General features: G+C 38.6%; 1 protein-coding gene across 2 annotated transcripts; it reads left to right on the top strand.

Moving 5' to 3' along the window:
• The first annotated feature begins 1052 nt into the window (after positions 1-1052).
• GTF2H2C (GTF2H2 family member C) lies at positions 1053-23261 on the top strand. 2 transcript variants are annotated; one of them, XM_040622199.1, is made up of 16 exons: positions 1053-1134; positions 3734-3817; positions 4465-4542; positions 4869-4905; positions 5118-5204; positions 7817-7867; positions 8205-8259; positions 11549-11654; positions 13902-13992; positions 14160-14247; positions 15085-15192; positions 16187-16250; positions 18026-18129; positions 18689-18791; positions 20882-20921; positions 22632-23261. In XM_040622199.1, the coding sequence occupies exons 2-16, from the start codon at positions 3762-3764 to the stop codon at positions 22749-22751; spliced, it is 1188 nt and encodes a 395-aa protein (XP_040478133.1). In that variant the 5' UTR covers positions 1053-1134; positions 3734-3761; the 3' UTR covers positions 22752-23261. The 2 variants fall into 2 exon arrangements, with proteins under 2 accessions (XP_040478133.1, XP_008689543.2); XM_008691321.2 differs by having other exon boundaries at positions 1065-1099.
• The last annotated feature ends 1361 nt before the right edge of the window (positions 23262-24622 follow it).

Raw genomic sequence — 24622 nt, 5'->3', positions numbered from 1 at the left:
ACAGAAGGCTGACATCTTTCACCTATTTTATGGCACTGCAGTTTTCAGGCACACTGCTGATTCCATATTTATTAGCAGGCATCTCGAGCATCTCAAACCTGTCCAAAACTGAACTGATCTTATCACCCCCCTCCAACCTCTCAGAAATTGCACCCCTAAGCTTTCAGTTGCTCAACTGAAAACTTTTGGGGCACTGGATCTTTTTTCCTAACACACATCTGGTCTATGGACAAGCTCTAGAATCCAACCCTTCTCACTAGCTGCACTGCCACACTATCCTCGTCCAAACCACTACCATCCCTCCGAAGTTATTAAAATGTTCAGACCCCCAGCCGATTTCAGCAGCCGTCACTCAACCCATTTTCTTATGCAGTCATTTCCACCTCAGGGCCTTAGCGTTGGTGTTTCCCTCTGTCTCCGAGGTCTTGCCCTAGAGAAGTATGGTTAACTCCCTTCCTTATTTCGGTCATGGCTCAACTGTCTTCTCAGTGAGGACTCCTCTGACTACACTGTGGTAAGCTGGTTCCATTTTCCCTTCCATGCTTAATTTTTCTCTATTTGCAATATCACCATTTGATACAGTATGTTTTTCTTGGTAAATGTCTTCATAGAATTCCACAGGCGGCAGGGATTAGTTTTTAATTGCTATTTACTCAGTGCTTAGAACTGTATCAGGCCCAGGGCAGGTACCCAATAATACTTGTTGCACGAACAGGAGCAGCAGAGCAGTCCCAGAAAACCGTTACACGGCAAGGTTCTGGCTCAGTTGCTGATGCTGCGATCAGTCCACGCCAACCTTTTAGAAATAATATACAAAAATCAAGCTGCTAAGATCCCGGGTCGACGGCTACCCGGCTGAATGGAGATCACTTTTCCCGCCTTTCTGTGAATAACCACTGAAAGTGGAGCAAGAAGCTCCCTCTCGCACCCTAAGTCAGCTCTTACGACGCCCGGCCCCCGAGCGCTCCGCTCCTTCGACCGATGCTCACAGCAACCGGAACTTTTGTGCGTCGCCCCCGCGCGCGGGGGAGGGACTTCCGCAGAGTCCTTGGAGCAAACTGGGCGGAGCTTCCGGGCAGAGCGGCGTTCTGAGAGACCGGTGAGTCCGCGGGTAGAGCTTTTCGCCGAGCCAAGGTAGGGATCGACCGTCTGGGGAGCAGTACAGCGAGGAGGGGACTTCGCGGCGGGGCGGGGGGTGGGGGGGGCGGAGGCTGAAGGGCTCCGACCAGCCTCTTGTGGATTGTGGATTGAGAGTGGGAGGGAGCGAGTGGAGGGGGATGGCAACTTCCGTCTCGTAGTTGCCTAGAAGCATCTAGGGCTACAGTCCAGTGAATGGCTCTCTTTCCCTAAAGCAGAACGCGAGTTTTGGGAATTGTGGTCTTGGGTTCGGGTTTGACTTGCCTCCAGCTATGTGACCTCAAGAGAGTTACCAGCCTTTTGAGCCTCGAGTTCCATGTATGAAAATAGGACCGTGATCACCCATGCCTAGTAGCGCTTGGCAGGGTGAAGTGTGAATAAAACTTAATAATTGCGGTATTTGGTGCAGATCCCATTTGTTTGCAATAGCATTCTGAGCTCTTGTGACAGGAATCACACCAACAGGCTTAGGCTAGGCAAAGTGGCTTTCTGGTGTTGGATTCCCAGGAAACGGATCAGCTTTTGGAGATAGGGACCTAAGAGGTCACTAAGTACATCTTTCTCCATGGTGCGTAATTTCCTTGTCTATTAATAACATGCGTTATAAACTTCCAGCTTCCCTTGGAACATCAGTAGTTATGGGAGCTTAATACCTCTGTCCTATCCGTATAATTATCCATTGCAGACAGTTCTAATTAAGAAGTCCTTGGATGTAGTGAGCCAGAAGTGTTCCTCTTTGCAGTTTCTGCTCATCAGTTCTCACTGTGTTTCTGAACTTTCAGAAAATTAAAAGTAATAAACCAAGAATAAAATAGCAGTTAAAATATTGATATGATGGATGGCAGTAGGGACTTCATAAGAATTTGAATTTAAAAACATCAAGAACGCTATGTAAGCTTTGATTTTTGTAATTCACAGTAAATACGAAAACTTTCATGGAGGACCAAAGTGTTCATTTAATCACCATATCCTGTGCCTGCGCTCATCATTAAACTTAACAAGCACCAGCACAGTGTGTTGAAATATCACCAATGTTAGAATTAAGTCACTTCTCATTACTTCAGGCAGTCTACCAAAGTATATACTAAAGTAAATACCAGATTTCCTGAAACAAATAGATCTCTTCCAGTGCGGGGGAATGGTTTGTTAATTCAGTGAGAGACATACACAACTTTAGCAAATTATAGCAGGTGCCACAGAAAGCAGTGATGCCATAAAAGCAGTCTCCAACGTGTCAGTAGATTTTCATTCCCGAAGTTCATTTATAGGTCAGTTTGCTAAACAGATTTTAAAATACATTTTTCTATAGAAACCATGATATAAATGGAGGGTAAGGTCTTGCTTATGTTCCTTATTACAGAAATTAATTTTTGCTCCTGTCAGTGATGGGATTTGTTTTGTCCTTAATGTCTTCTTGGCCCTTACAATTCCTTTGATCCTTCATTTATGGAAGAAAGAAGCTGAAGGAAGTGAGAGCAAAGGGTGGGGAGGGAGATTCCGTTTGGGAGGACGGAAGTGTGGATGTGACTGGGATGTTTATTACTTGGCTTTGGTTGATAGATTATCCCCACCACCAGTTTTATCCCTGATTATTAAGGAAATACATGTTCATATGAAAAATACGAAAATACAGAAAGTAATCAGGAAGCAAAAAACCAATCACCCTTCATCTAGATGAACCCGTGTCCTGTGTATTGAATTACTAAACATTTCCTTTTTTTTTTTTTTAGTTGAGATCATAATACACTTTTTTTTTTTAAGATTTTATTTATTTATTTGACAGAGGGAGACAGCCAGCGAGAGGGAGCACAAGCAGGGGGAGTGGGAGAGGAAGAAGCAGGCTCCCAGCGGAGGAGCCCGATGTGGGGCTCGATCCCAGTACGCTGGGGTCACGCCCTGAGCCGAAGGCAGATGTTTAACGACTGAGCCACCCAGATGCCCCATAATGCACGTTTAATATGATGTCCTTGTTTGAATTATGAGGTATAACCATTTACCATTTATAAATAATAAATTTCATTTTAAAATTCATGATTATGATGGGGCATCTAGGTGGCTCAGTCAGTAGAGCATGTGAGTCTTGGTCTCTGGATTGTGAGTGTGAGCCCCACTTTGGGCATAGAGCTTCCTTAAAAATTTTTTTTGATTGTAAGAAAATTCACACATATACAAAGGTGGACAGGTAGTACAATGAATAACCATGATCCATCACTCAGCTCTAATAATCATCATTTGTAGCTAATCTTGTTTCATCTATACCTTTACACACTTCGTATAGTTCTGTGGTCTTGTCCTACGACTATGATGCATTTTTGTTTTTAAAAATTGTAAAAAGATGCTTATCTCTCTTGGTCCCAAACTTGTGCGTAAACCTTTGTATTTTTTCTTACGGATGGGAAAAAGAGTTCCTTGAGGATTTTGTGAAATATTTTCATTCAACAACAATTATTAAATAAATTGCAAAGAATGAGATGACCTTCATTCTCTGTTTTTTTACTTTGTATGTTTGCTCCCCTCTCTTTACTTTTCACATTTAAATAGTATAAATTTGGTGACAAATATCTTTAGAAAATTCACACTCTAATGATTTTTACAGGATATTGAATAATACATTTAAGAAAAAAATGGATGAAGAACCTGAAAGAACTAAGCGATGGGAGGGAGGCTATGAAAGGACATGGTGAGTAGGGCATTATTACTCTCTTCTCTTTTACACATTGTTTCTTACTGTTCTTCTACACCTTTATCTCTCTTCTCTTCCAGTGATTGGTTTTTAAAGTAAATTTATTAAAGTATATTTAACGCATGTTAAAATTCACCTGTTTCCAATGTATAATTCGTTGATTTTTAGAAAATTTACTGAGTTGTGCAGTCATCACCGTAAATCAGTTTTAGAGAATTCTCACCACCCCATGAAGAGCCTTCATGTCCATTTGCCATTAATTTCATTCCTACTTCCAGCTGTAGGCAACTGCTAATCTACTTTTTGTCTCTAGGCATTTGCCTTTTTGGATGTTTCATGTACGTGTAATCCTATGATATGTGGTCAGTATTATCTGGCTTCCTTCACATAGCAGTATTTTCAAGGTTCGTGTTGTACCAGGCATCAGTAATTCGTTCCTTTTTATTACTGAATATCATATTGTATACCATGTTTTCATTGATCCATTTACCAGTTGATGGACATTTAGATTAATTATAGTTTTTGGCTTTTATGAATAATGCAGTTGTGAACATTCATGTGCAAATCTCTGTGTGGACATATGTTTTCATTTCTTTTGGGTTAATACATTTTTAGCTTTTCAAACAAGTACATATTGCTTATAGGGAGATTCTTAAAGAAGATGAATCAGGATCTCTTAAAGCTACGATAGAAGACATTCTCTTCAAAGCAAAGAGAAGAAGGTACGTTAACTTTTTGTAAGTGTGTTACAAAAGGTAAAATGGACTCCTTTAAGCTTTTCTGTCCACCTCTGTCCACTTCTCAGTACTTCATTTCAGCTGTATTCCGGGGAACCTGACCTTTAAACTCTTGAATGGGGGAAGGAACCAGCAACCTAGCAGCTCAGAAGGGAAATGGGTCTTCAGGGACTATCCAAAATGCCTGTAATTATGTGGACCCCATAAGTTAATAATTTACTTCACTAAAAAATGCAGGTTAGTTGAAAAGTTATATTGATTTTTTGGGTAATAGGGGACATTCCATTAAAACGTTTGCATAATTTTAACAGAGTATTTGAGCACCACGGACAAGTTCGACTTGGAATGGTATGTTGACTTTTTCTTTCTTTACCAGTACAGAACTTGTTGGGTTAGAGAAACATTCTGTCTTGACAGAATTAACAAGAGGGAGACAGCAAATGTTTTAGAAGAATATATTAGAAATATATGTGTCGAATATGTAAATACTAAATGCCATTTTTACTTCTTGGTCAAAAATGTATTTGAAAATTGTCACATTTGTGGTTTATTTTCGGCAGATGCGTCATCTTTATGTGGTAGTAGATGGCTCAAGAACGATGGAAGACCAAGATTTAAAGCCAAATAGACTGACTTGTACTTTAAAGGTATAGTAGAATCATTTTAATTTATGCTAAATGTGAGAAAAGACATGGAATTCTTTTTTTTTTTTTTTTAAAGATTTTATTTATTTATTTGACAGAGATAGAGACAGCCAGTGAGAGAGGGAACACAAGCAGGGGGAGTGGGAGAGGAAGAAGCAGGCTCATAGCGGAGGAGCCTGACGTGGGGCTTGATCCCGGAACGCTGGGATCACGCCCTGAGCCGAAGGCAGGCGCTTAACCGCTGTGCCACCCAGGCGCCCCAAGACATGGAATTCTTAAAATTTTTTTTACTATAACATCTTTATTAAGATACAATTCATATACCATAAAATTAACTTACTGAAAATATACTGTTAAATTTTTTTGCCTGTTACAGAGTTGTGCAACATTCTTACCACGGTCAATTTTAGAGCATTTTTATCATTACAAAAGGAAAACCCAGGGACGCCTGACTGGCTCAGTCAGAGGAGTATGCGACCCTTGATCTCAGGGTCTCAGGGTTGTGAATTCAAGCCCCACATTGGGTGTAGAGATTACTTAAATAAATAAAACTTAAAAACGGAAGGTAGGGAGGGAGGGGGAAGGGAGGAAGGCAAAAACAAATTTTCTGTAGTTTTGCCAAACATTATTCCATTGTATGTAACTTTGGGTTGTTTCCACTTTGGGGGGCTGTTATGAATATGCTGCTGGGAACATCTGTGAACAGGTTTTTATGTGGATCATGTTTTCCCTTCTAAAGCTTGATTTTAGCCTGGGTAGTTCCTGTTTTATCCACTTTTTCTGTGGCCTAAGAATAGCAGCTGGGATGAAATGGTGCACCCCAAAAGGGTGAAGCTCAGCTTGGGTGGGGTGCAGACTCTGTTTGATTTACAGGGCTTCATTTTATCTTCTGAGATTATATTGACTGTCCTGTATCTTGTTTAACTAATTGGGCAGGGGAGGGAGGATACAGTGCATTTCCATGAGGAGTTATTCCCAGCCTTGGAATTCTTTGCCTCAATTAAGTGTGAAGCTTGGATTCTTCTCTTCTGACAAGGAAGTCAGTTCTTGATTTCTTTCCCTTTTCATTCATAACTTCTGGCAGAAGAGGAAAAAGATAAGAATACTCTCTCTCTTCACTTCTTTCCAAAAGCAAGAGTATTAGCGAAATTTCTCAGGACTTTTTTCAGTCATGAATGGCCCTTCAGAGAAGTAGAATGAGGTAGAAGCTGAGTCATACTGCTGGACTCCATTTTGCTCCAGTGTCCTCTCCTCCTTTTCTTGTACACAAGTTTTTAAAAATTTACTAGATTAGATTTGTCCTTGATCTTCTCCATTGGTGAATGTGTGAGTATTTATTGCCATATTGATCAACTCCCCACAGTTGAGTGTCCACAGCATTCTCTCTCTAAAACATTCCAGTTGGCAAGTTATCTTCACAACTACATTTTCAAGGTCCACCGTAACCTCCAGGATGTGAAATTCAACTCCTTTTTATCTTTAGCAGCAACTGAAATAGTTGACCACTTCTTCCTTCCTGAAAGACGTTCTTCTTTTGTTTTTTGTTTGTTTGTTTTTGTTTGTGTGGTTTTTGTTTTTTTTTTTAAGTAATCTCTGTCCCTCATGTGGGGCTCAAACTCACAACCCCGTGATCATGATTCACATGCTCTGAGGACTGAGCTAGCCAGGCACCCCACACATCCTTCTTTTGACTTTGGTCACATATAGTCTCTTTATTTTCTTCTTAGGCTCCTCTCTCCCACATTAGAATGCTGGAACGCCCTAGGACTTAGTCATAGTTCTTGTTTTCTGTCCACCCTCTTCCCTTGAGTAAATATCATACATTCCCATGAAAAAATTTTTTTAAAGAGTGCATTTTTTTGAGTCAATACAAACTATAGCTAAGTAGAAGTTTAACCACATCATTTAGGAAAATGATACAGCAAAGTGGCTAATTATTTATGCTTTTAATTTCTGTCCTCCCACCCCAGTCACAGTCTTGCTTTGTCAGTCAGTTATCCTTTTTCATTGTCTTTGGATTTACTCAGATCATTCCCCCCAGTTTGTAAACACATTCAGATTGTTCCTAATTTATCAGAACCCATTCTCGGTTCTGCTCATTCTCTTGTTTCTGGCTTCATTGGATCTTTCCATGTTTATATTATTTCTGTCTCAGAAGTCCAAATGGTTCCGTCTTTTATTTATCTATCTTTTTTTTTTAAGATCTATTTATTAGAGCACACGAATGGGGGTGGCGGGGGGAGGCAGAATCTCCATCACACTCCCCACTGAGCACGGAACCTGACCTGGGGCTCAATCTCATGACCCTGAGATCACCACCTGAGCCGAAATCAAGAGTCGGCAGCTTAAGCAACTGAGCCACCCAGTGCCCTGGTTCCATCTGTTAAACCCGTTTCATCACTTACCATTTTAAATTCAGGCTTATTTAATATTGTGATTTTTATTTATTTGAATATTTGTAAATTTTTGTTTGTTTAATATTTTTACTAAACATATTTGAAAATCTATGAGCCTGAAAATCATGAGAAGTGATGCTTGATAAATAGGTTTTACAAAACATGTTCTATGTGGTTATTATTTTGCCCTTATCTAGTATTTTTGTTTTCTTTAAACAGCTGTTGGAATACTTCGTAGAAGAATATTTTGATCAAAATCCTATTAGTCAGGTATGTAGATAAGTGATGGAATTCAGAATTAGATTCCTTATGTTACTGCCAATTCTGATTTATTTTTAAAGCATTGGGTATACATTCTATGATTATTAAGTGGTCCAGATTGTGTACCAGTTTCTGGTATCCTCATCAGTGAAAAAGGAAGGCAACTCTAAAAGTTAAGTATTGTACAGTGAACTCATAGCTAAGTTTCTGTCAAAAGCATCGTGAGAAAAAGTTTCTCGTATGTTACTTATGCCTTTTGTAATTACTAATTTATTTTCATTATGTACATTCTTACGAAGAAGAAATAATTCGTTAAGTTAATAATCATTTTTGTTTTTATTTTGAGGTTGGAATAATTGTAACAAAGAGTAAAAGAGCTGAAAAACTGACCGAACTCTCAGGTATGCATAAAATTCCCTTTATAGGACTCAAGGACTTGGCTCTATTTACTCAACCTCGTAACCCTGTTCATAAGTTTCCCTAATAAGTAAGATGAAGACTCTCTTATGCTCTCCATGTGGAACAATAGCCCCTCCATTAAATCCTCCATTAAACTCTTGGTATCTCAGATGAACTGTTTTAAATCGAGTTCTGTACAGTAATGAGTACTACTGCAATGAATGCAGATGTTTATTTAAGACTTCTACATTCTTATCCTGAAAGTATTCAGATAAAATTATTGTAACCATTCCAAAAAGCCACTTAGTCTTAAAATTAACTTTTTAAAAGTTAAACCTCTAAAGAGCAAAGGGTTTAAAAATGGACTTGAAGTTATTGTTAGTAATTCAGATTTTCTGCTTACATGCCATGCCTAACTGCATTCTATTCTCTTAAAAGACAGTGCAGGTTTTATTTGCTTTGCTGTATGTGCTGTAATAAATTCACATCACTGATTCCATTTTAATTTCTGTGAAATACACTGTCCCTTCAATGTGGTTCTCATCCTTTCATCCTTACCAATATGGATAAATATAAGTGAGAAAGAAACATAAGTGAGAAATGAATCTAACAAGTTAAAAGATTTGCCTAAAGACAGGTACCTACCCAGCGATTGGACAGCACTTAAACCTGCATCTCCCGGCTCTCTGTCCACTACTGACGTGCTTTCATCATTCATAGTTTTTCACGATGGCCGTAAGGGGTGACATGTGTGTTAGCCTGGAGTGATCAAGAAATTTAGTTGAGAGTGACCAGAAACTCTCGGACTAGCTTTAGTACACAAGGGAGATGATTGACTCACATCTAAAGGATGGCTGATTTCACACGCAGTAGCTTCCAGGTTCCTGGCTCTGTTTGGCTTCATTCCCTGAAGGGTTTCTGTGCGGTGAAAAGACATCCGTTACTAGCCCCGAGTCTACGTAACCCTTGTAGTCTGCAGCTTCAGCACAAGTCCCAGAGAGGTCTCCGAATGACCCTGCTTCTGCCCTGCCCACCCGTGAGCAAAGTGGCCAGAGGACTGAAGTATTGTGTCGGTAAGCCCGGGTTACGTGCCTGTACCTGGAGCAGGACGGAAGCAGCGTAAGCAGCTAGTTGGTTATACTGGGAGGAAAGGACGTAGGACCAGCCCTCTGGCACCCTTCTCACATTCAGAGTAGTTTTCTGTGGGTGCCAGGGAAGTGCTATGTATAGGGGTGAAAATCCTCTGGATATTTTGATAGGCCTCTTGACGGCACCCCTTGCCTCTCTGATCAGAATCATTGCTGTAAACCACACTGACTGTAATCTAGTTCGCTTTTTTCCTATACTCACAATGTAGTAGGAGATGAACAAAATACCAGAAATGGTATGGTATGGGAGAGAGAGCAGCAGACGGGAGCCGGGAGGTGCAGGTTTAAGTGCTGTCCTGCCGCTGGGTGGGTATCGGCTTTAGGCAAATCTTTTAACTTGTTAGATTCATTTCTCACGTATGAAATGAGGGATTTGGGCTTAGTGAGGTGCTTTTCATTTCTAAAATTTTATGATTCCGAGAATAAATGCTTGAAATATGTATTAAGTAATGGCAAATGCTTAGTATTTTAATACTTACTCAGATAAATAAGAACATGAAGAAGCTATGAGTAGATGAGTGCACAAAGATGGCAGATAATTCATACCAGAATAAAAAGAGAAATGAAATAGCTATTAAAAAAGAAATTTTAGTCAAACAAGTGATCAAAAAACAAACCACTCAACAACATTTTATTATTTTATATATTGTAAGTAAACAAAATGAAGTTTAAAAAGCAGTGTATTGCTTGTGGAACCATGGAGAAACTGGTATCTGTAGTGCTGATAGACTAATTTATTTAACATTTTTGGGAAAAGATATAAAAATGGTTGTTCCTTGGAATTTGTACTTAAGAAACATTATGAAAGAAGAAAAAGCCTTATTCTACAGATATACTCTTTGTAACAGAGGTGACAAATTGGGAAGAAATGTTCAACAGTATGGAGGTAGTTTGATGAAAATTATGTGATCAAATCAATGTAATGATATTTTGATTATCATTAATTAACATGAGGACAGTGTTGAAATAGGAGAAAATGTCTGAAGAATACCATGTCATTGAATCTCAGAATCCATCATTTTTAAGATACCCTTATTTTATGAGCCATCAAGAAGGAAACACCCTAGCAGTTCAAATTTGATACAGTTTCAGATGTTATATATAAATTGTTCACACCAAAAAATGTATTGTTTGGTATGAGAAAATAGCAATAGACAATCTTTTCAGATGTTATATCTGTAACAGAAAATAACACAGCTGTGGATATTTGCAGAAATCTTCCTTTCTTAGGTCTTCTAAAGCTCTTTTTTTAATCCCCTGAAGAAAAATAGGGAATTGCAGTCATTCTTCCATCAATGAATTTTTGCTTCACTAATAATAAATTTATACCTCACTGCTCTATTCCTTGCCTTTCTACATAAAAATAGAACCTTTGTATTAATAACCTTTTGTAGAAACACTTGACATGGCAGTTAAACTATACACGAATAGCACAAACAGCATACGTGATGCAGTTGGAACAATGCCTCAGTCGCCATTCGTAGGCCCGTGCGTGAGCAGTGACGTCCGCACCACAGGTGCTCCCTGGCTGCCCGTGATTGTAAGACGCAGCGGGACTTGAGAGATGTGAAAATGTATGAGTCTTCAAAGTGAAAAGCTTTGTACTTTAAGTTAATAATATTTAAAATATATGCTAACAGGGCACCTGGCTGGCTCAGTCACTAGAGCATACAGCTCTTGGTCTCAGGGTCATGAGTTCAAGTCCCACGTTAAAAAAAAACGTGCGCTGGGGCGCCTGGGTGGTGCAGTCATTAATCGTCCGCCTTCTGCTCAGGGCGTGATCCCGGTGTTCTGGGATCGAGCCCCACATCAGGCTCCTCCGCTGGGAACCTGCTTCTTCCGCTCCCACTCCCCCTGCTTATGTTCCCTTTCTCGCTGGCTGTCTCTCTCTGTCAAACAAATAAATAAAATCTTAAAAAAAAAATGTGCGCTGATTCATAGAAACAGATTATTTTTATTCTTTCAGTGTGAAATAAAAGTTGGTATAACAAGTGCCTCTGATAAAAGTGCAACTTGCTAAAAATGTAAATTGAAGAGATTCTATTCTTTAACAACATAATAAGTAAATTTGGGGAGAAACAGAAATTTCTATAATGGATATATATAGTGTTATTATAAGTAGATTATTCCATTTCTATTTTAGGAAACCCAAGGAAACATATAACATCTTTGAAGAAGGCTGTAGATATGACCTGCCATGGAGAACCATCTCTCTATAACTCCTTAAGCATGGCTATGCAAACTCTAAAGTTGGTATTTTACATTTTTTATTTATAATTGGTGTCCAATTTTTTTGAATGGAATTGAGATGATAATGTATTAACATGTGTCTCCATAAACTGAGCTTTAATGAAACCGTTGAGAGAAATATGTAATGTCGTTTGTGATGTTTAGTGTGGTGTCGGTTTGTAATTTTTATTTTACGTTTGAGTTGGTAAGATAGATTCTTAGAGGTTTTAGAAAAACATAATTAGGGGCCCCTGGCTGGCTCAGTCAGTTAAGCGTCTGCCTTCGGCTCAGGTCGTGATCCCAGCGGTCTGGGATCGAGACCAGCATCAGGCTCCTTGCTCAGCGGGAAGCCTGCTTCTCTCTCTGTCTGCTGCTCCCCATACTTGTGCTCTTTCTTTCTCTGTGTCAAATAAATAAATAAATAAATAAAATGTTTAAAATATATATATATAATTAAAACTGTAGCAATATTAGTACAAAAGAAAATGTTGATGAAAAAAATATTTTGTTAAAAATTAGAGTATATGTGAAGTTTAATGTGCAAAATAATTGTGAGTTTGTTTTACCTTTATTAACTTTTCTTAACTTACTTTGTAGTGCATCTGCAAATTAACAGCATACTTTTCCAGCAAGTTCAAATATGTGGAAGGTAGCTAAAACCCTAATGGAAATATTCCATTCGTGCTAGCTCATGTGTTTTATCCCTGGATAGTCTGTCCTGGCTTTTATACCTTTATATAATAGACATTTTTCTAGTTTTGAAGTAGATGAGAAGGAGAGAACACCCTCAGGGGAGGCAGGCACAAGAGCAGCATCCACAAATGGAATCTGAGGGCCCAGCAGTGCAGAAAGAAGCAAGAAAGCCGTAAATAGCTGATAAAATTGCTCCAAAAAGCATAGAAATCTATTTGGATAGGGGAAAACAGTTCATCACATCTTAAAGTCCTATAAATTATCATATAATTAAATGATACACAAAAATTAATGTTTATGAACATTATCACTCTGAATCACCATGAGGTTAAATTATAGCCTTTATTTTTTTAAGATTTTATTTATTTGTCAGAGGGAGCGAGAGAGAGAGAGAGAGAGAGAGCACAAGCTGGGGGAGCAGGAGCTCCCCTGCTGAGCAGGGAGCCCAATGCGGGACTGGATTCCAGGACCCTGAGATCGTGACCCGAGCGGAAGGCAGACCCTTTTTTTTTTTTTTTTTAAGATTTTATTTATTTACTTGACAGGGGCGCCTGGGTGGCACAGCGGTTGAGCGTCTGCCTTCGGCTCAGGGCGTGATCCCGGCGTTATGGGATCGAGCCCCACATCAGGCTCCTCCACTATGAGCCTGCTTCTTCCTCTCCCACTCCCCCTGCTTGTGTTCCCTCTCTCACTGGCTGTCTCTCTCTGTCAAATAAATAAATAAAATCTTTAAAAAAAAAAAAAAAAGATTTTATTTATTTACTTGACAGAGGGAGAGAGAGAGAGCAAGTAGGGGGAGCAGCAGGCAGAGGGAGAGGGGGAAGCAGCCTCCTGCTGAGCAAAGGAGCCCCACAGGGGGCTCGATCCCAGGATCCTGGGATCATGACCTGGGCTGAAGGCAGATGCATAACCGACTGAGCCAGCCAGGCGCCCCAAATTATAGCCTTTAAAAAAGAAACATGTTACTATTGTCAAGACACTCCTTAAAGTTAATCCATATGGTATTGTCACACTTTCCAGTGTACACTTTAGACTTTGCACAAAATGAATCTACTCGTTTATAAGCTTCATGATGTCAGGAACTTCGTTCATTCTTGTTTATTACTATTCCTAGAACCTAAAAGAGTATTCAGTAAATATTTATAGAAGCAAAAAATGATGGGGCGCCTGGGTGGCTCAGTCGTTAAGCATCTCCCTTCAGCTCAGGGCGTAATTCCAGGGTCCTGGGATCGAGCCCCACATCGGGCTCCCTGCTCCGCTGGGAGCCTATTTCTTCCTATCCCATTCCCCCTGCTTGTGTTCCCTCTCTCACTGGCTATCTCTCTGTCAAATAAATAAATAAAATCTTCAAAAAAAAAAAAAGAAAAACAATAAATGAATCAATTTTTTGTGTAACTAATTTTAGAAAAATTTGCATTAACATGTTTAGAGTATACTTAGTTCTTTGATTTGCAATGTTAAAACAAATGAGATATTCTGTAGTCTAAATATATAAACCACATGTACTATTTTGTCTGGGTAAATTTTTTATTAATTTGTTATAGCTAATGGGCATATATTTTATTTTTCTGTAGACACTTGCCTGGGCATACAAGTAGAGAAGTCCTAATCATCTTCAGCAGCCTCACAACTTGTGATCCATCTAATATCTATGATCTAATCAAGGTAGAACCACTATATTTCTTTATAATCAAAACCAGAATTATAACTCTAAAGAGAATTCTGTAGTGAATTTATTACTAGTTTTCAGAGAATTCTGTTTTTCAAACATACTAATTTTTGCATGTTTTTTTCTTCCCCCCAAACCCTGCATTTACATGGATTTTATGAAGACCCTAAAGGCGGCTAAAATTCGAGTGTCCGTTATTGGACTGTCTGCAGAGGTTCGGGTTTGCACTGTACTTGCTCGTGAAACTGGTGGTATATATCTGGATTCTTCAGTATTTATTCGTAATTACTATGTAAGAAGTAACAATTTATTATTTAGGATGTTTTCATCTATTTTTAAGGTACTAAATTTAAATCACTTCATGTCCTGAAATCCGTAATATGGATGGTCATCTTAAATGTATCATTGATTCTGTAAGATAGCATCTCAAAGTGCAGGGACTTTTCAGTAGCTATGTCAGTGTTTAGAGGAAGCGTTACAACTCTTGAAATGCTAGAAATTTCACTAATATGTAATACTTTGTAAAGATCTTACAACCTGCCTTTAATTAAATTGTAATTATAGCTACTCCCAGAGAAGTCAATTTAGAGATATCATTTAAATGAGGTTTTTGAAAAATAATATAACTTAAATACTTGTTTTGAAAATGTACATTTTCAGATGGTAAAACTTGTACAGAATTACATAGGAATTACAATTGAGGGGCTTCTAACTGAGTCAGTTGATAGAGTGTACGACTCTTGATCTCAGGGTTGTGAGTTTGAGCCCCACGATGGGTGTAGAGATTACTTAGAATAAAATCTTTTTTTTTTTTTTAAGATTTTATTTATTTATTTGAGAGAGAGCACACAAGCAGGGGGAGTGGCAGGGAGAGGGAGAAGCAGGCTCCCCACTAAACAGGGAGCCTGATGTGGGGCTCGATGCCAGGACTCCAGGATCATGACCTGAGCCCAACGCAGACGCTTAACCAGCTGAGCCACCCAGGCGCCCCTAGAATAAAATCTTAAAAAAAAAAAAAAAAAAAAATTACAGGTGATACTTACATGTGGAAAACTGATTTTTTTTTCTTTTACTTTTCGTCTAATTAGGCACATACCATGTTATTTTAGATGAAAGCCATTACAAAGAATTGCTGACACATCATGTTAGTCCTCCGCCTGCCAGCTCAAGTTCTGAATGTTCACTTATTCGCATGGGTAAGTGTTTATTTTGTGTTATTTTAAAATGAATATTTAGGAGCACCTGGGTGGCTCAGTCAGCTAAGCGTCTGCCTTCCGCTCAGGTCATGATCTCACGGTTTTGGGATCCAGTCTGTGTCGGGCTTCCCTGCTCAACAGGGAGTCTGCTTGTCCTTCTCCCTCTGCCCTTCCTGCTCTTGCTTTTTCTGTCTGTCTCAAATAAATTAGTAAAACCTTTAAAAAATAATAAAAATAAAATAAAATAGATACTTATTATTTTTAAAGATTTATTTGAGATAGAGTGTGCACACTATGCTTAGGGAGAGACAGAGAGAGAGGGAGGGAAAGTCTCAAGCAGACTCCACGCTGAGCATGGAGCCGGGTGTGGGTCTCGATGTCACGACCCTGAGATTATGACCTGAGCTGAAATCAAGAGTTGGATGCCTGACTGAGCCACCCATGCACCCCTGATTATTTGTTTTGATATGTAGATAGACTTAAAATTTTTATGTAATGAAATCTTTTGTTTGTTTTTGTTTTTGTTTCTGCTTTTCTTGGATGTGTTTTCAGAATTTAAAAATATGTATGGAAAACAAACTGCATGGGTTTAGGCATTCCAAAATTTTATTAAACATAGAAGTATATTCCTATATAAAATGGAAGTGGACAACTATGTAATAGATTACTCCAATGTGTCGGAAGTATTTAAAAATTACAAATATTTTCTTTTTAAAAAGCAGTGTGCATTGTATTAAATTAGCTAATTATAAACTTCAGAATCTGCAACCATATGTATGGACAGATCTTCCCCCACATTCTCCACTTTTAACTTTTCTCATAACCTGGAATTGCAGTCAGCCTGACCGTACTATAATAAACAAATCTGAAAGGCAAGAGGGAGAACTTTTGTACAACTTTGTTGGCTTTCTGGTAGGAATATTTTTAGGTTCCTAATCCTAGAATTTTGCTATTTGCTTGAAAAAAAGAAAGTAATACATTTTCTTCTATGAAGGATTTCCTCAGCATACCATTGCTTCTCTGTCTGATCAAGATGCAAAACCCTCTTTCAGCATGGCGTAAGTAAGAACCTTGGAACTGTCAGTGACTATGTTTGACGTTTTTAATTCTTTCCTATAGGTTATAAATTAAAAAATATAAACTGAGTTATATGGGCTTGGGGTGTAATGGCCTTCGTAGAAGGTTACCTTCTGTATAGCTGTAACAAGGAGTGAGGCCTCGTTCCCTTTACTCCCGGGGGGTAATCTTCACGATCTGGTACTAAGTAAAACCACAAGGTAGAGAAGAGTGTATAGTGTGCCGCCACTGATCTAAGAAAGGGTGGAGCTTTGACTGGATACACGTACTTATTTATATTAATGATAAAAAAAGTAATGGAAATAAAAAGTAAAAACTGAAAAAATGTTTACCTGGGCAATACATGGAGAAAGGCAGAGGGATGGCTCCTAGACTTTTCTGAACATACCTTGTTTTAACTTTAGAGCTTTATATTTTACATCATTATAAAACAAAATTAAAGAAAGTAGTTCTTACAAATCACAAATAAGAGTTGTGTCTCCAGCCATAAAGGTACCATAGGGACTGAATGTACTGTCCTCCCTCTTACCAGAAAACCAGACAAAATATATGAAACAATGATTTTCAGACGTGGACAACAGGCAGTGCAGGTAATGATTCCTGAAGGAAGGGAAACAAATGAGGTGGGCCCTGTGAGTGCAGCTTACTGCCTCGAGACAATTTCCAGGCTGCGGTGCACGGAGGGGAAACCCACTCAGAGCCTGGAGGTCTTGCTCAGGTGAAGAAACAAAGTTCAGAGTTTGGGGAGGTCGAAATGGCTGTAGTTTTCCAGGCACAGTGCTAGAAAGCAGAGAGCTGTATGGAGACCTCTCGAGATTGGAGAGGCTTCCGCATGAGTCATCAGCCGAGCTACGATCATCACATTTGTGTAGGGGCTACTAGAGGCCCAGGAAGGAACCCCTGAAGAGGAGCGGGCAGCATAGTCCCTGGAGCTCACATGGGGCAGGGGACGGTTCGTGGTCCTACCAGTCAGTGTGGGGAGGGGTCTCTGAACAGGGGGCGTTGAATAGAGTCCACGGTAATGGAACCAAATTAACCCTAGACTAACAGCTGTCAGGACAGAACTCTAAAGTAGGTTTTGAAAAGATCAAACTATTTCCAAGTTACTTAACTGTATTCTAGAAGAGGCCCCAACATATTTAAGGTAATACCAAAAAATCTAACACCTAGAACAAAGAAAAATTCATAATGTCTGGCAGCCAGTCCAAAATGACCAGGCATGCATAGAAGTAGGAAAATAATCACCCATGACAAGGAGGGAATCATAGAACAGACACATACTCAGAAACCACACAGTTGATGGAATTAGTAGGCGAAGTATTAAAACAGCTATTACAAAAAAGACCCAAATCAAAGTTCTATAAACAAATACAGTGTCTGAAATGAAAAATATACTGGGTGGGACTAATAGCAGATGAGTCCCTGAAGATGAAAAGATGAGTGAATGCAAAGACATTAATGCAATTTGAGCCCCTGGCTGGCTCAGTAGGGAGAGCATGCAGCCCTTGATTGTGGGGTCTTGAGTTTGAGCCTCCCATTGGGTGTGGAGATTACTTTAAAAAAAACAAAACAAAACAGAAAAGATATTAATACACACTATTCAAAACAGAAATGCAGAGAGAAAAGAAGAATGAACCTCGCTTAAATGAACTCTGAAACAACCTCAAGATTTTAAGATCAAGGTAGCATACTTTGTTTTACTGTAACCGTTCCCATCTTTATATTATCACTTTAAAAGTAACGTTTCCTCCCGCAGGCACTTGGACAGCAGCACTGAGCCAGGACTCACGTTAGGAGGGTATTTCTGCCCACAGTGTCGGGCAAAGTACTGTGAGCTTCCAGTCGAATGTAAAATCTGTGGTAAGAAACCAACTGTTCTTTATCCCATAAATTAATCTTGAATAACTTCTTACCTATATTGCTATTAAAGTAAATGTAAATATTAAGCTCTGCCTATATTTCTGAATTTAATCTGTGAGACTAGAAACGGATTGCTTTTTTATTGAGTGCCCAGTACTCCGTGTCTAAGAATACACATGGCATTCTAGAACAGTTTTCTCATTCTCCCTCTGAAATGAGTATGTTCTTTAAAGGCTTTGCAGCAGATCTAGTGGACATTTTTGCAGCTCTTAGCCTCCATACAATATATATAAGGACAAGGAGGGATGAAAGTAATAGAATTGTAGAATTTTGTTTCATTTTTAAGGAAGCAAACTGCCAAGAGAGGTCACACAATTAGTGACAGAAGTACGACTCCATCCTGGAATCGCCTTTTTAAGGCGATGTGTATGTAAATGAAGAAATGAGTACCCGCAATCCTAACAAAAACTTGAAAATATTTCGCCTATCATTTGGCATTTCAGCCATTGTCTTAATGAGGTTTGGGCTATTAAACATGATTCTCTGCTTTATTTGTTAGGTCTTACTTTGGTGTCTGCTCCGCATTTGGCACGGTCTTACCATCATTTATTTCCTTTGGATGCTTTTCAAGAAATTCCGCTAGAAGAACATAATGGAGAAAAGTATGAGTTTTGGTTAATTTATGTCTGTTATATGTGGTAGAGTAATGTTTGCATTGTTACTACATTAAAAAAGATAGCCATATTAACTTGGGCAAGATTACTTCTAATTTGGGAAATGAGATGGTAGAATGCCTTGGTTGTGACTGAAGTGATTCATTATTGAACAGATCTGCCTCTCCAGAAATCTATTAATGTCCCTAAGCCCATCTCTGTACAGTAAGTGTAGCCATACACTGATAAGTCAGCACTCCCAAAACAATAAAAAAGCCCTGGTTTGCAACCTTAGCTAATTTCCATGGTGTAAAACCAGAGGATTTATCCAGAAGGTCTAGTATTAGAATAGTAAGAGAAATAGAGAAAAGATCAAATAAAGAGTAGGGAAGAAATAGTTACAGGACATTTTCTGTTATTGAAGGACAGGACTTCATAAATTGAAAGGGACTGTCAAGTATCTAACATAGAGAAAATAGACCCACGCTAAAGTGTATCATTGTGAAATTTTAGAATACACAGCAAAAAACTAAATGTTTCTGGAGAGGGAAAGTTAGATCACATAATCTGAAATTAAAATTGTTTTGATTCTCAGCAATACTGGATGTTGCCAGGGAGCAATTTCCTTCAAAATGTGGAGTGAAAATTGTTACCAACTTAAATTAGATACCTAGCAAACCTGTCAATTAAATGTAGGTAGAATAAAGACATTTTCAGACTTGTGAGGCCTCAAAAAGAGACTTTCTGGGGAAGCTGTGGAAGAGATGATTCAAAGGAACTGAGAAAGAGAATGACTGGAAGAGAATAGGAATATTGATCTAGTTCAGATGTGGCTGAAGAAAGCCCTAGGATGGTGATTAAGGGGAGATTGCAGAATGACACTTTTGTGTCAGATGTGGAGACTAGTCCAGTTTGGAGAAGGTCAGAATGCTGCGGGAGAGATGTCACCAAGAGGGTGAAAACTAGAATTCCTAATGTAGGTGAACGTAGAGAGGTCATTTAGAATTCTTAGGGAAAGGTCGGGGCTGAGTTGGAGGTAATTATATAGAAGAAAACTAAGCTTGTGGACACAGTATAGTTATTAACTCCAGGAAAAAAATAGTTTGAAGAGAGGAAGAGTTGTTATTACATGGCTCAGCTGAATATGTTTATGGGGTCATAATAAACTAAACATTTGATATTCTATTCAAAATGAGTGCAGTACATAGAATTGAGAATGGCATTAGTTACATGTGTGTACGTGCTGTTGAATCAAGAGGGTTGAAAGAGAATTAAATTCTGATCTTCCATAGCTGGAGGCGTATAGCCAATGCCAGAAAAACCCAAGAAATAGCATTGTAAGCATAGGTAACTATCGAACAGTTAACAGTTTCTTTTTTTTTTTTTAAAGATTTTATTTATTTATTTGACAGAGATAGAGACAGCCAGCGAGAGAGGGAACACAAGCAGGGGGAGTGGGAGAGGAAGAAGCAGGCTCATAGCAGAGGAGCCTGATGTGGGGCTCGATCCCATAACGCCGGGATCACGCCCTGAGCCGAAGGCAGACGCTTAACCGCTGTGCCACCCAGGCGCCCCACAGTTAACAGTTTCGAAAGTGTTTGGGGAGCTGCAAATGAAATGGGGGTAGGTAAGGAGGGGGCCGCTATTTTCTGTAGTAAGTTTTGAGAACTTTTAACTCTTTAAACCATTCCTTGAAAATTAAACTCTTAGGCATCCACACATAAACTAACTTCTCTTGTGTCCATCTGGAATGTACTGGCTCTCCGCTATCCTCAGGAGAGATGCAGAATAGTCACTCAGAATTATTTTCTGTAGGGCTTAATTCTCTCACAGAATCCCAGTAGGGAAAGCATGCTCATATATAACCTTGATGAAAATAAAATTCAAAAAAATTTTAAAGTAGGATTTTGCTTTGTGAGATAAACTTGGGATATACTGTAGAATTTTCTTAAGTTACTGGTATTCTTAATTCTGTTTTTCTCATAAAAGTTGTGTGTAAAGATTACTTATTAATTACAGGATTCTTGTTATTGAGATTTTGCTGAGCCATTTTAAGGAGTGAATTCCTAACAAAATGATTATTAAACTTCCTTTTTCAGATTTTGTTATGGATGTCAGGGGGAATTGAAAGACCAACATGTAAGTTCGTATGCTTTCTAAATATTAAGTATTGGGACATCAGGGTGGCTCGGTAGGTTAAGCATCTGCCTTTGGCTCAGGTCATGATCCTGGGGTCCTGGGATCAAGTCCTGTGGCGGGCTCCCTGCTCAGTGGGGGCTCTTCTTCTCCCTCTGCCTCTGCTGCTCCCCCTGCTTGTGCTCGCTCTCTCTCTCTGTGACAAATAAATAAATGAAGTCTTTTTTATGTATGTATGTATGTATAAATAAATAAATAAATATTAAGTATTATACAAGAAATACTGAGGAAATAGCATTAGGAGTTTTCAGTACATTATTGAAAACCAGGATCATACCAGGTTATTCCTCAGAAATACGATAACAGTAAGTAGAGATACAATGGGAGCAAAATGGTTTAAAAATGGTCTTTTTTATAATTCTGCATTTTAATTTTTCTTTAACAGTATTTTGGTACTTTAAACTGTCTTTAGTTTGCAAGCCACCCTGCATTTAGTTTGGAAGTATTAGAAATTGTTTCTCCATATGGTACTTTAGGCTCTGTCCCAGTTCACTCTGAAGTTCCCATTTAAGGTGGCCACAGGCCAAACGCTCTTTTTCCCCATTGTGCCAATGAGAAAATATCTTTTAAATTTTTGAAGGGGACCAGTTTGAATGTATACACTTATGCAAAGATGCAAATAAGACCACTGTCTAGTTTTAAATTTTTATGAATTTGTGTCCATATTTAGAACTATACTTTTTGCACTGTATGAAATCTTAGTTGGGAGGATTGCCTGCTCGTTCCACTCTCACCTTTAATAAAACAGTTTTACTAAGTTTTACGTGTCTCTTGGACATCAGGAGTTTCATCCTCATGAGAGCCACCTTTGAATCACTTGACAGTTTTTAAGAACACATTGTCTTTACTTCTGTGCTTTTTGAGGTGTAATAATTTTTTAACCTGTGTATGATGCTGCCTTGGAAATTTCACCTCAAGGCATTAGTATCCATATATGTAATACTGATAGAATAATGGATTTTTTCTTTTTGTCTTATATGTGTCTTTTTCCATATTCTTTTTTTTTTCTTTTTTAAGATTTTATTTATTTGACACAGAGAGACACAGCGAGAGAGGGAACAGAAGCAGGGGGAGCGGGAGAGGGAGAAGCAGGCTTCCCGCTCAGCAGGGAGCCCGATGCGGGGCTCGATCCCAGGACCCTGGGATCATGACCTGAGCTGAAGGCAGACGCTTCATGACTGAGCCACCCAGGCGCCCCCCGTATTCTTTAATAGTTAAATAAGAAGGGAATATAACTTGTGCAGTCGTGAGGTCATTCCCTAGCAATAATTAAATCTGTGTTAAATATTTCTGCTTTTCTTTTTAATCAAATCAGAGGAATGACCTAAGCATTTGAAACTAGCACTAATTTCAAGCTCATGTGTCTTCCCCGGATAGTTACTTAAAACAAAGTAATTAAGAATGCTTTACAATACAAGAGACTTTAAGGAGTCAAAACATAGTAATTTTCTCATTTGTAAGGAATAGGGTTTTTTTTGGAAAAATAATCACCTTAGATTTGAGAGTAAATAGTACATCGGAAGTAATAAAGCGGGTAGGTGGGTGGGGAATATTGACAGAGATATAAAAGAGCAAAGCAATTTGAATGTCTGCTAACTGTGCTGTACTTTTGGAAGCTACTTTCTAAATTTTCTTTTGTTCTTTTCACTGCAGGTCTATGTTTGTGCTGTGTGCCAAAATGTTTTCTGTGTGGACTGTGATGTTTTTGTTCACGACTCTCTTCACTGTTGTCCTGGCTGTATTCATAAGATTCCAACTTCTTCCAGTATTTGATTCTAGCATATAGTACACATTGTATGTGTTAAAAGGACATTTGCAATTGTTAATAAAATGATTCTTCAGAAGAAGCTCCAATTAAAATATGAAGACCGGTTTGAAAGGAAAATCTGATTTAAGAAACTTTTTGCTAAGAAAATGTAGGATTGGGAAGCCTGGCTTGGTCATTCGGAAGAGCATGAGACCCTTGATCTCAGGGGTATGAGTTTGAGTGCCACGATGGATTGCTAAAAGGTAAAATAGACTTAAAAAAAAGGGAGGGGCAGGGGGAAAAAAAGAAAAAACAAAAAAGGTAGGATTTTACTAAATTTTAAAATTTGTGTCCTGTCACAGAAATGCCCAGAATTCAATAGTAGTTCTCTCAATTAATTTTCTTTTCTATTATTTTGAGTTATAGTGTTTTCAAGGTTATTACACATTATTGTGTTTAATGATTAAGTTGATTTATAATGATTAAATTGATGTGATAATTTCATTGCTTTATAATTAAAGTAAATATAGAATCTCTGATTTATTTCTGTTCAGTTTTAGTGTAAACAGAAAATGAAGTACAAATGTGAATTCAGGAATGCCTGGGGGTTTATTAAGATCTAATCACATATTTACCACTTTCATGGCTTTTCATTTTTTCTTACATCTCAGATTTGTTTAGGATCATTTTCCTTCTACCTCAAGTACATCCTTCAGAATATACTAGTTAGTGCTCGGAGTACACACTGTGCTACCTAGTATGTAAGGAAGAAGGAAAAATAAAACTATGTATTTGTATTCGTGCAAAGAAACACTGGAAAACAGAGAAAATCCGTGAACTCAGAAATTGGTTCAACAAAATTGACACATTTTTAGCTAGATTGACCAAGAAAAAAAAAAGACTCAAATTACTAGGATCAAGAATGACAGGGCGCCTGGGTGGCTCTGTTGGTTAAGCATCTGCCTTAGGCTCAAGTCATGATCCCTGAGTTCCAGGATCAAGCCCTCACTGGGCTCCTTGCTCAGTGGGGAGTCTGCTTCTCCCTCCTGCTCATGTTCTCTCTCTCTCTCAAGTAAATAAAATCTTCAAAAAAAGAGAGAGAATGACAAGCCCAATGGTTGGCATAGAGATTACTTAAAAAAGAAAGAAAAAACAATACAATTTAGGGGCACCTGGCTGGCTCATTCGGTAGAGCATGCAACTTGATCTTGGAGTTGTGAGTTGAAGCCCCACATTGGACAAAAAAAGAAAGAGAGAGGACATATCACTCTGGACCTTACAAAAATACAGATTATAACGCAAGTGCTGTGAACAGCTGCGACAACGAGCGAATGTTAATGGGCAAAGAGCTGCTTTCCCATGTAAACAATCTGAGACTGTGGTAGTGATGACTGTTCAACTCTGTGAACCTACTAACAACTATTGAATTGTACGCTTTGACTGGGTAAGTTGTGTGGTACGTGAAGTGTTTATCGACAAGGCTGCCCTTTAAAAAATAAAACACTGAAGAATACCCAGGGATCTAGTAAAAGTGTTTGTCTTGGGTGGTGGTATAGAACCGGGTGGACAAACACAGGGATGAAAGTGAGAATTTTTAAAAAAATATTTTTGTATAGTTCAAATTCTTTGAGCCTTCTTATAAACAAATTGAGTATGCAAAAATAATAAAATGTATGGAATCCTGGGAAGTCATAGTGAAACAAATGGAAACAAAGTAATGTAGTTGACGTTAGCTGTTGGTTGAGGCCCTGAACAATAACACAAAAGCAGTCCTGTTCATTGAAGACGGTAATAAGTATGGAGCTGGAGGCTGGAGGGGAACTGGAAAAAAATTTCTTTTTACTTGGGCCATGGTTTCCACCTGATACGGCAATATGTGTCGTCTTTCTGTTATGTT

Source organism: Ursus maritimus, unplaced genomic scaffold, assembly GCF_017311325.1.
Source record: "Ursus maritimus isolate PB19 unplaced genomic scaffold, ASM1731132v1 scaffold_5, whole genome shotgun sequence".
Lineage (NCBI taxonomy): Eukaryota > Metazoa > Chordata > Mammalia > Carnivora > Ursidae > Ursus > Ursus maritimus.
Note: the sequence above shows the minus strand (reverse complement) of the source record. Positions and strands in the feature narration are given on the sequence as shown.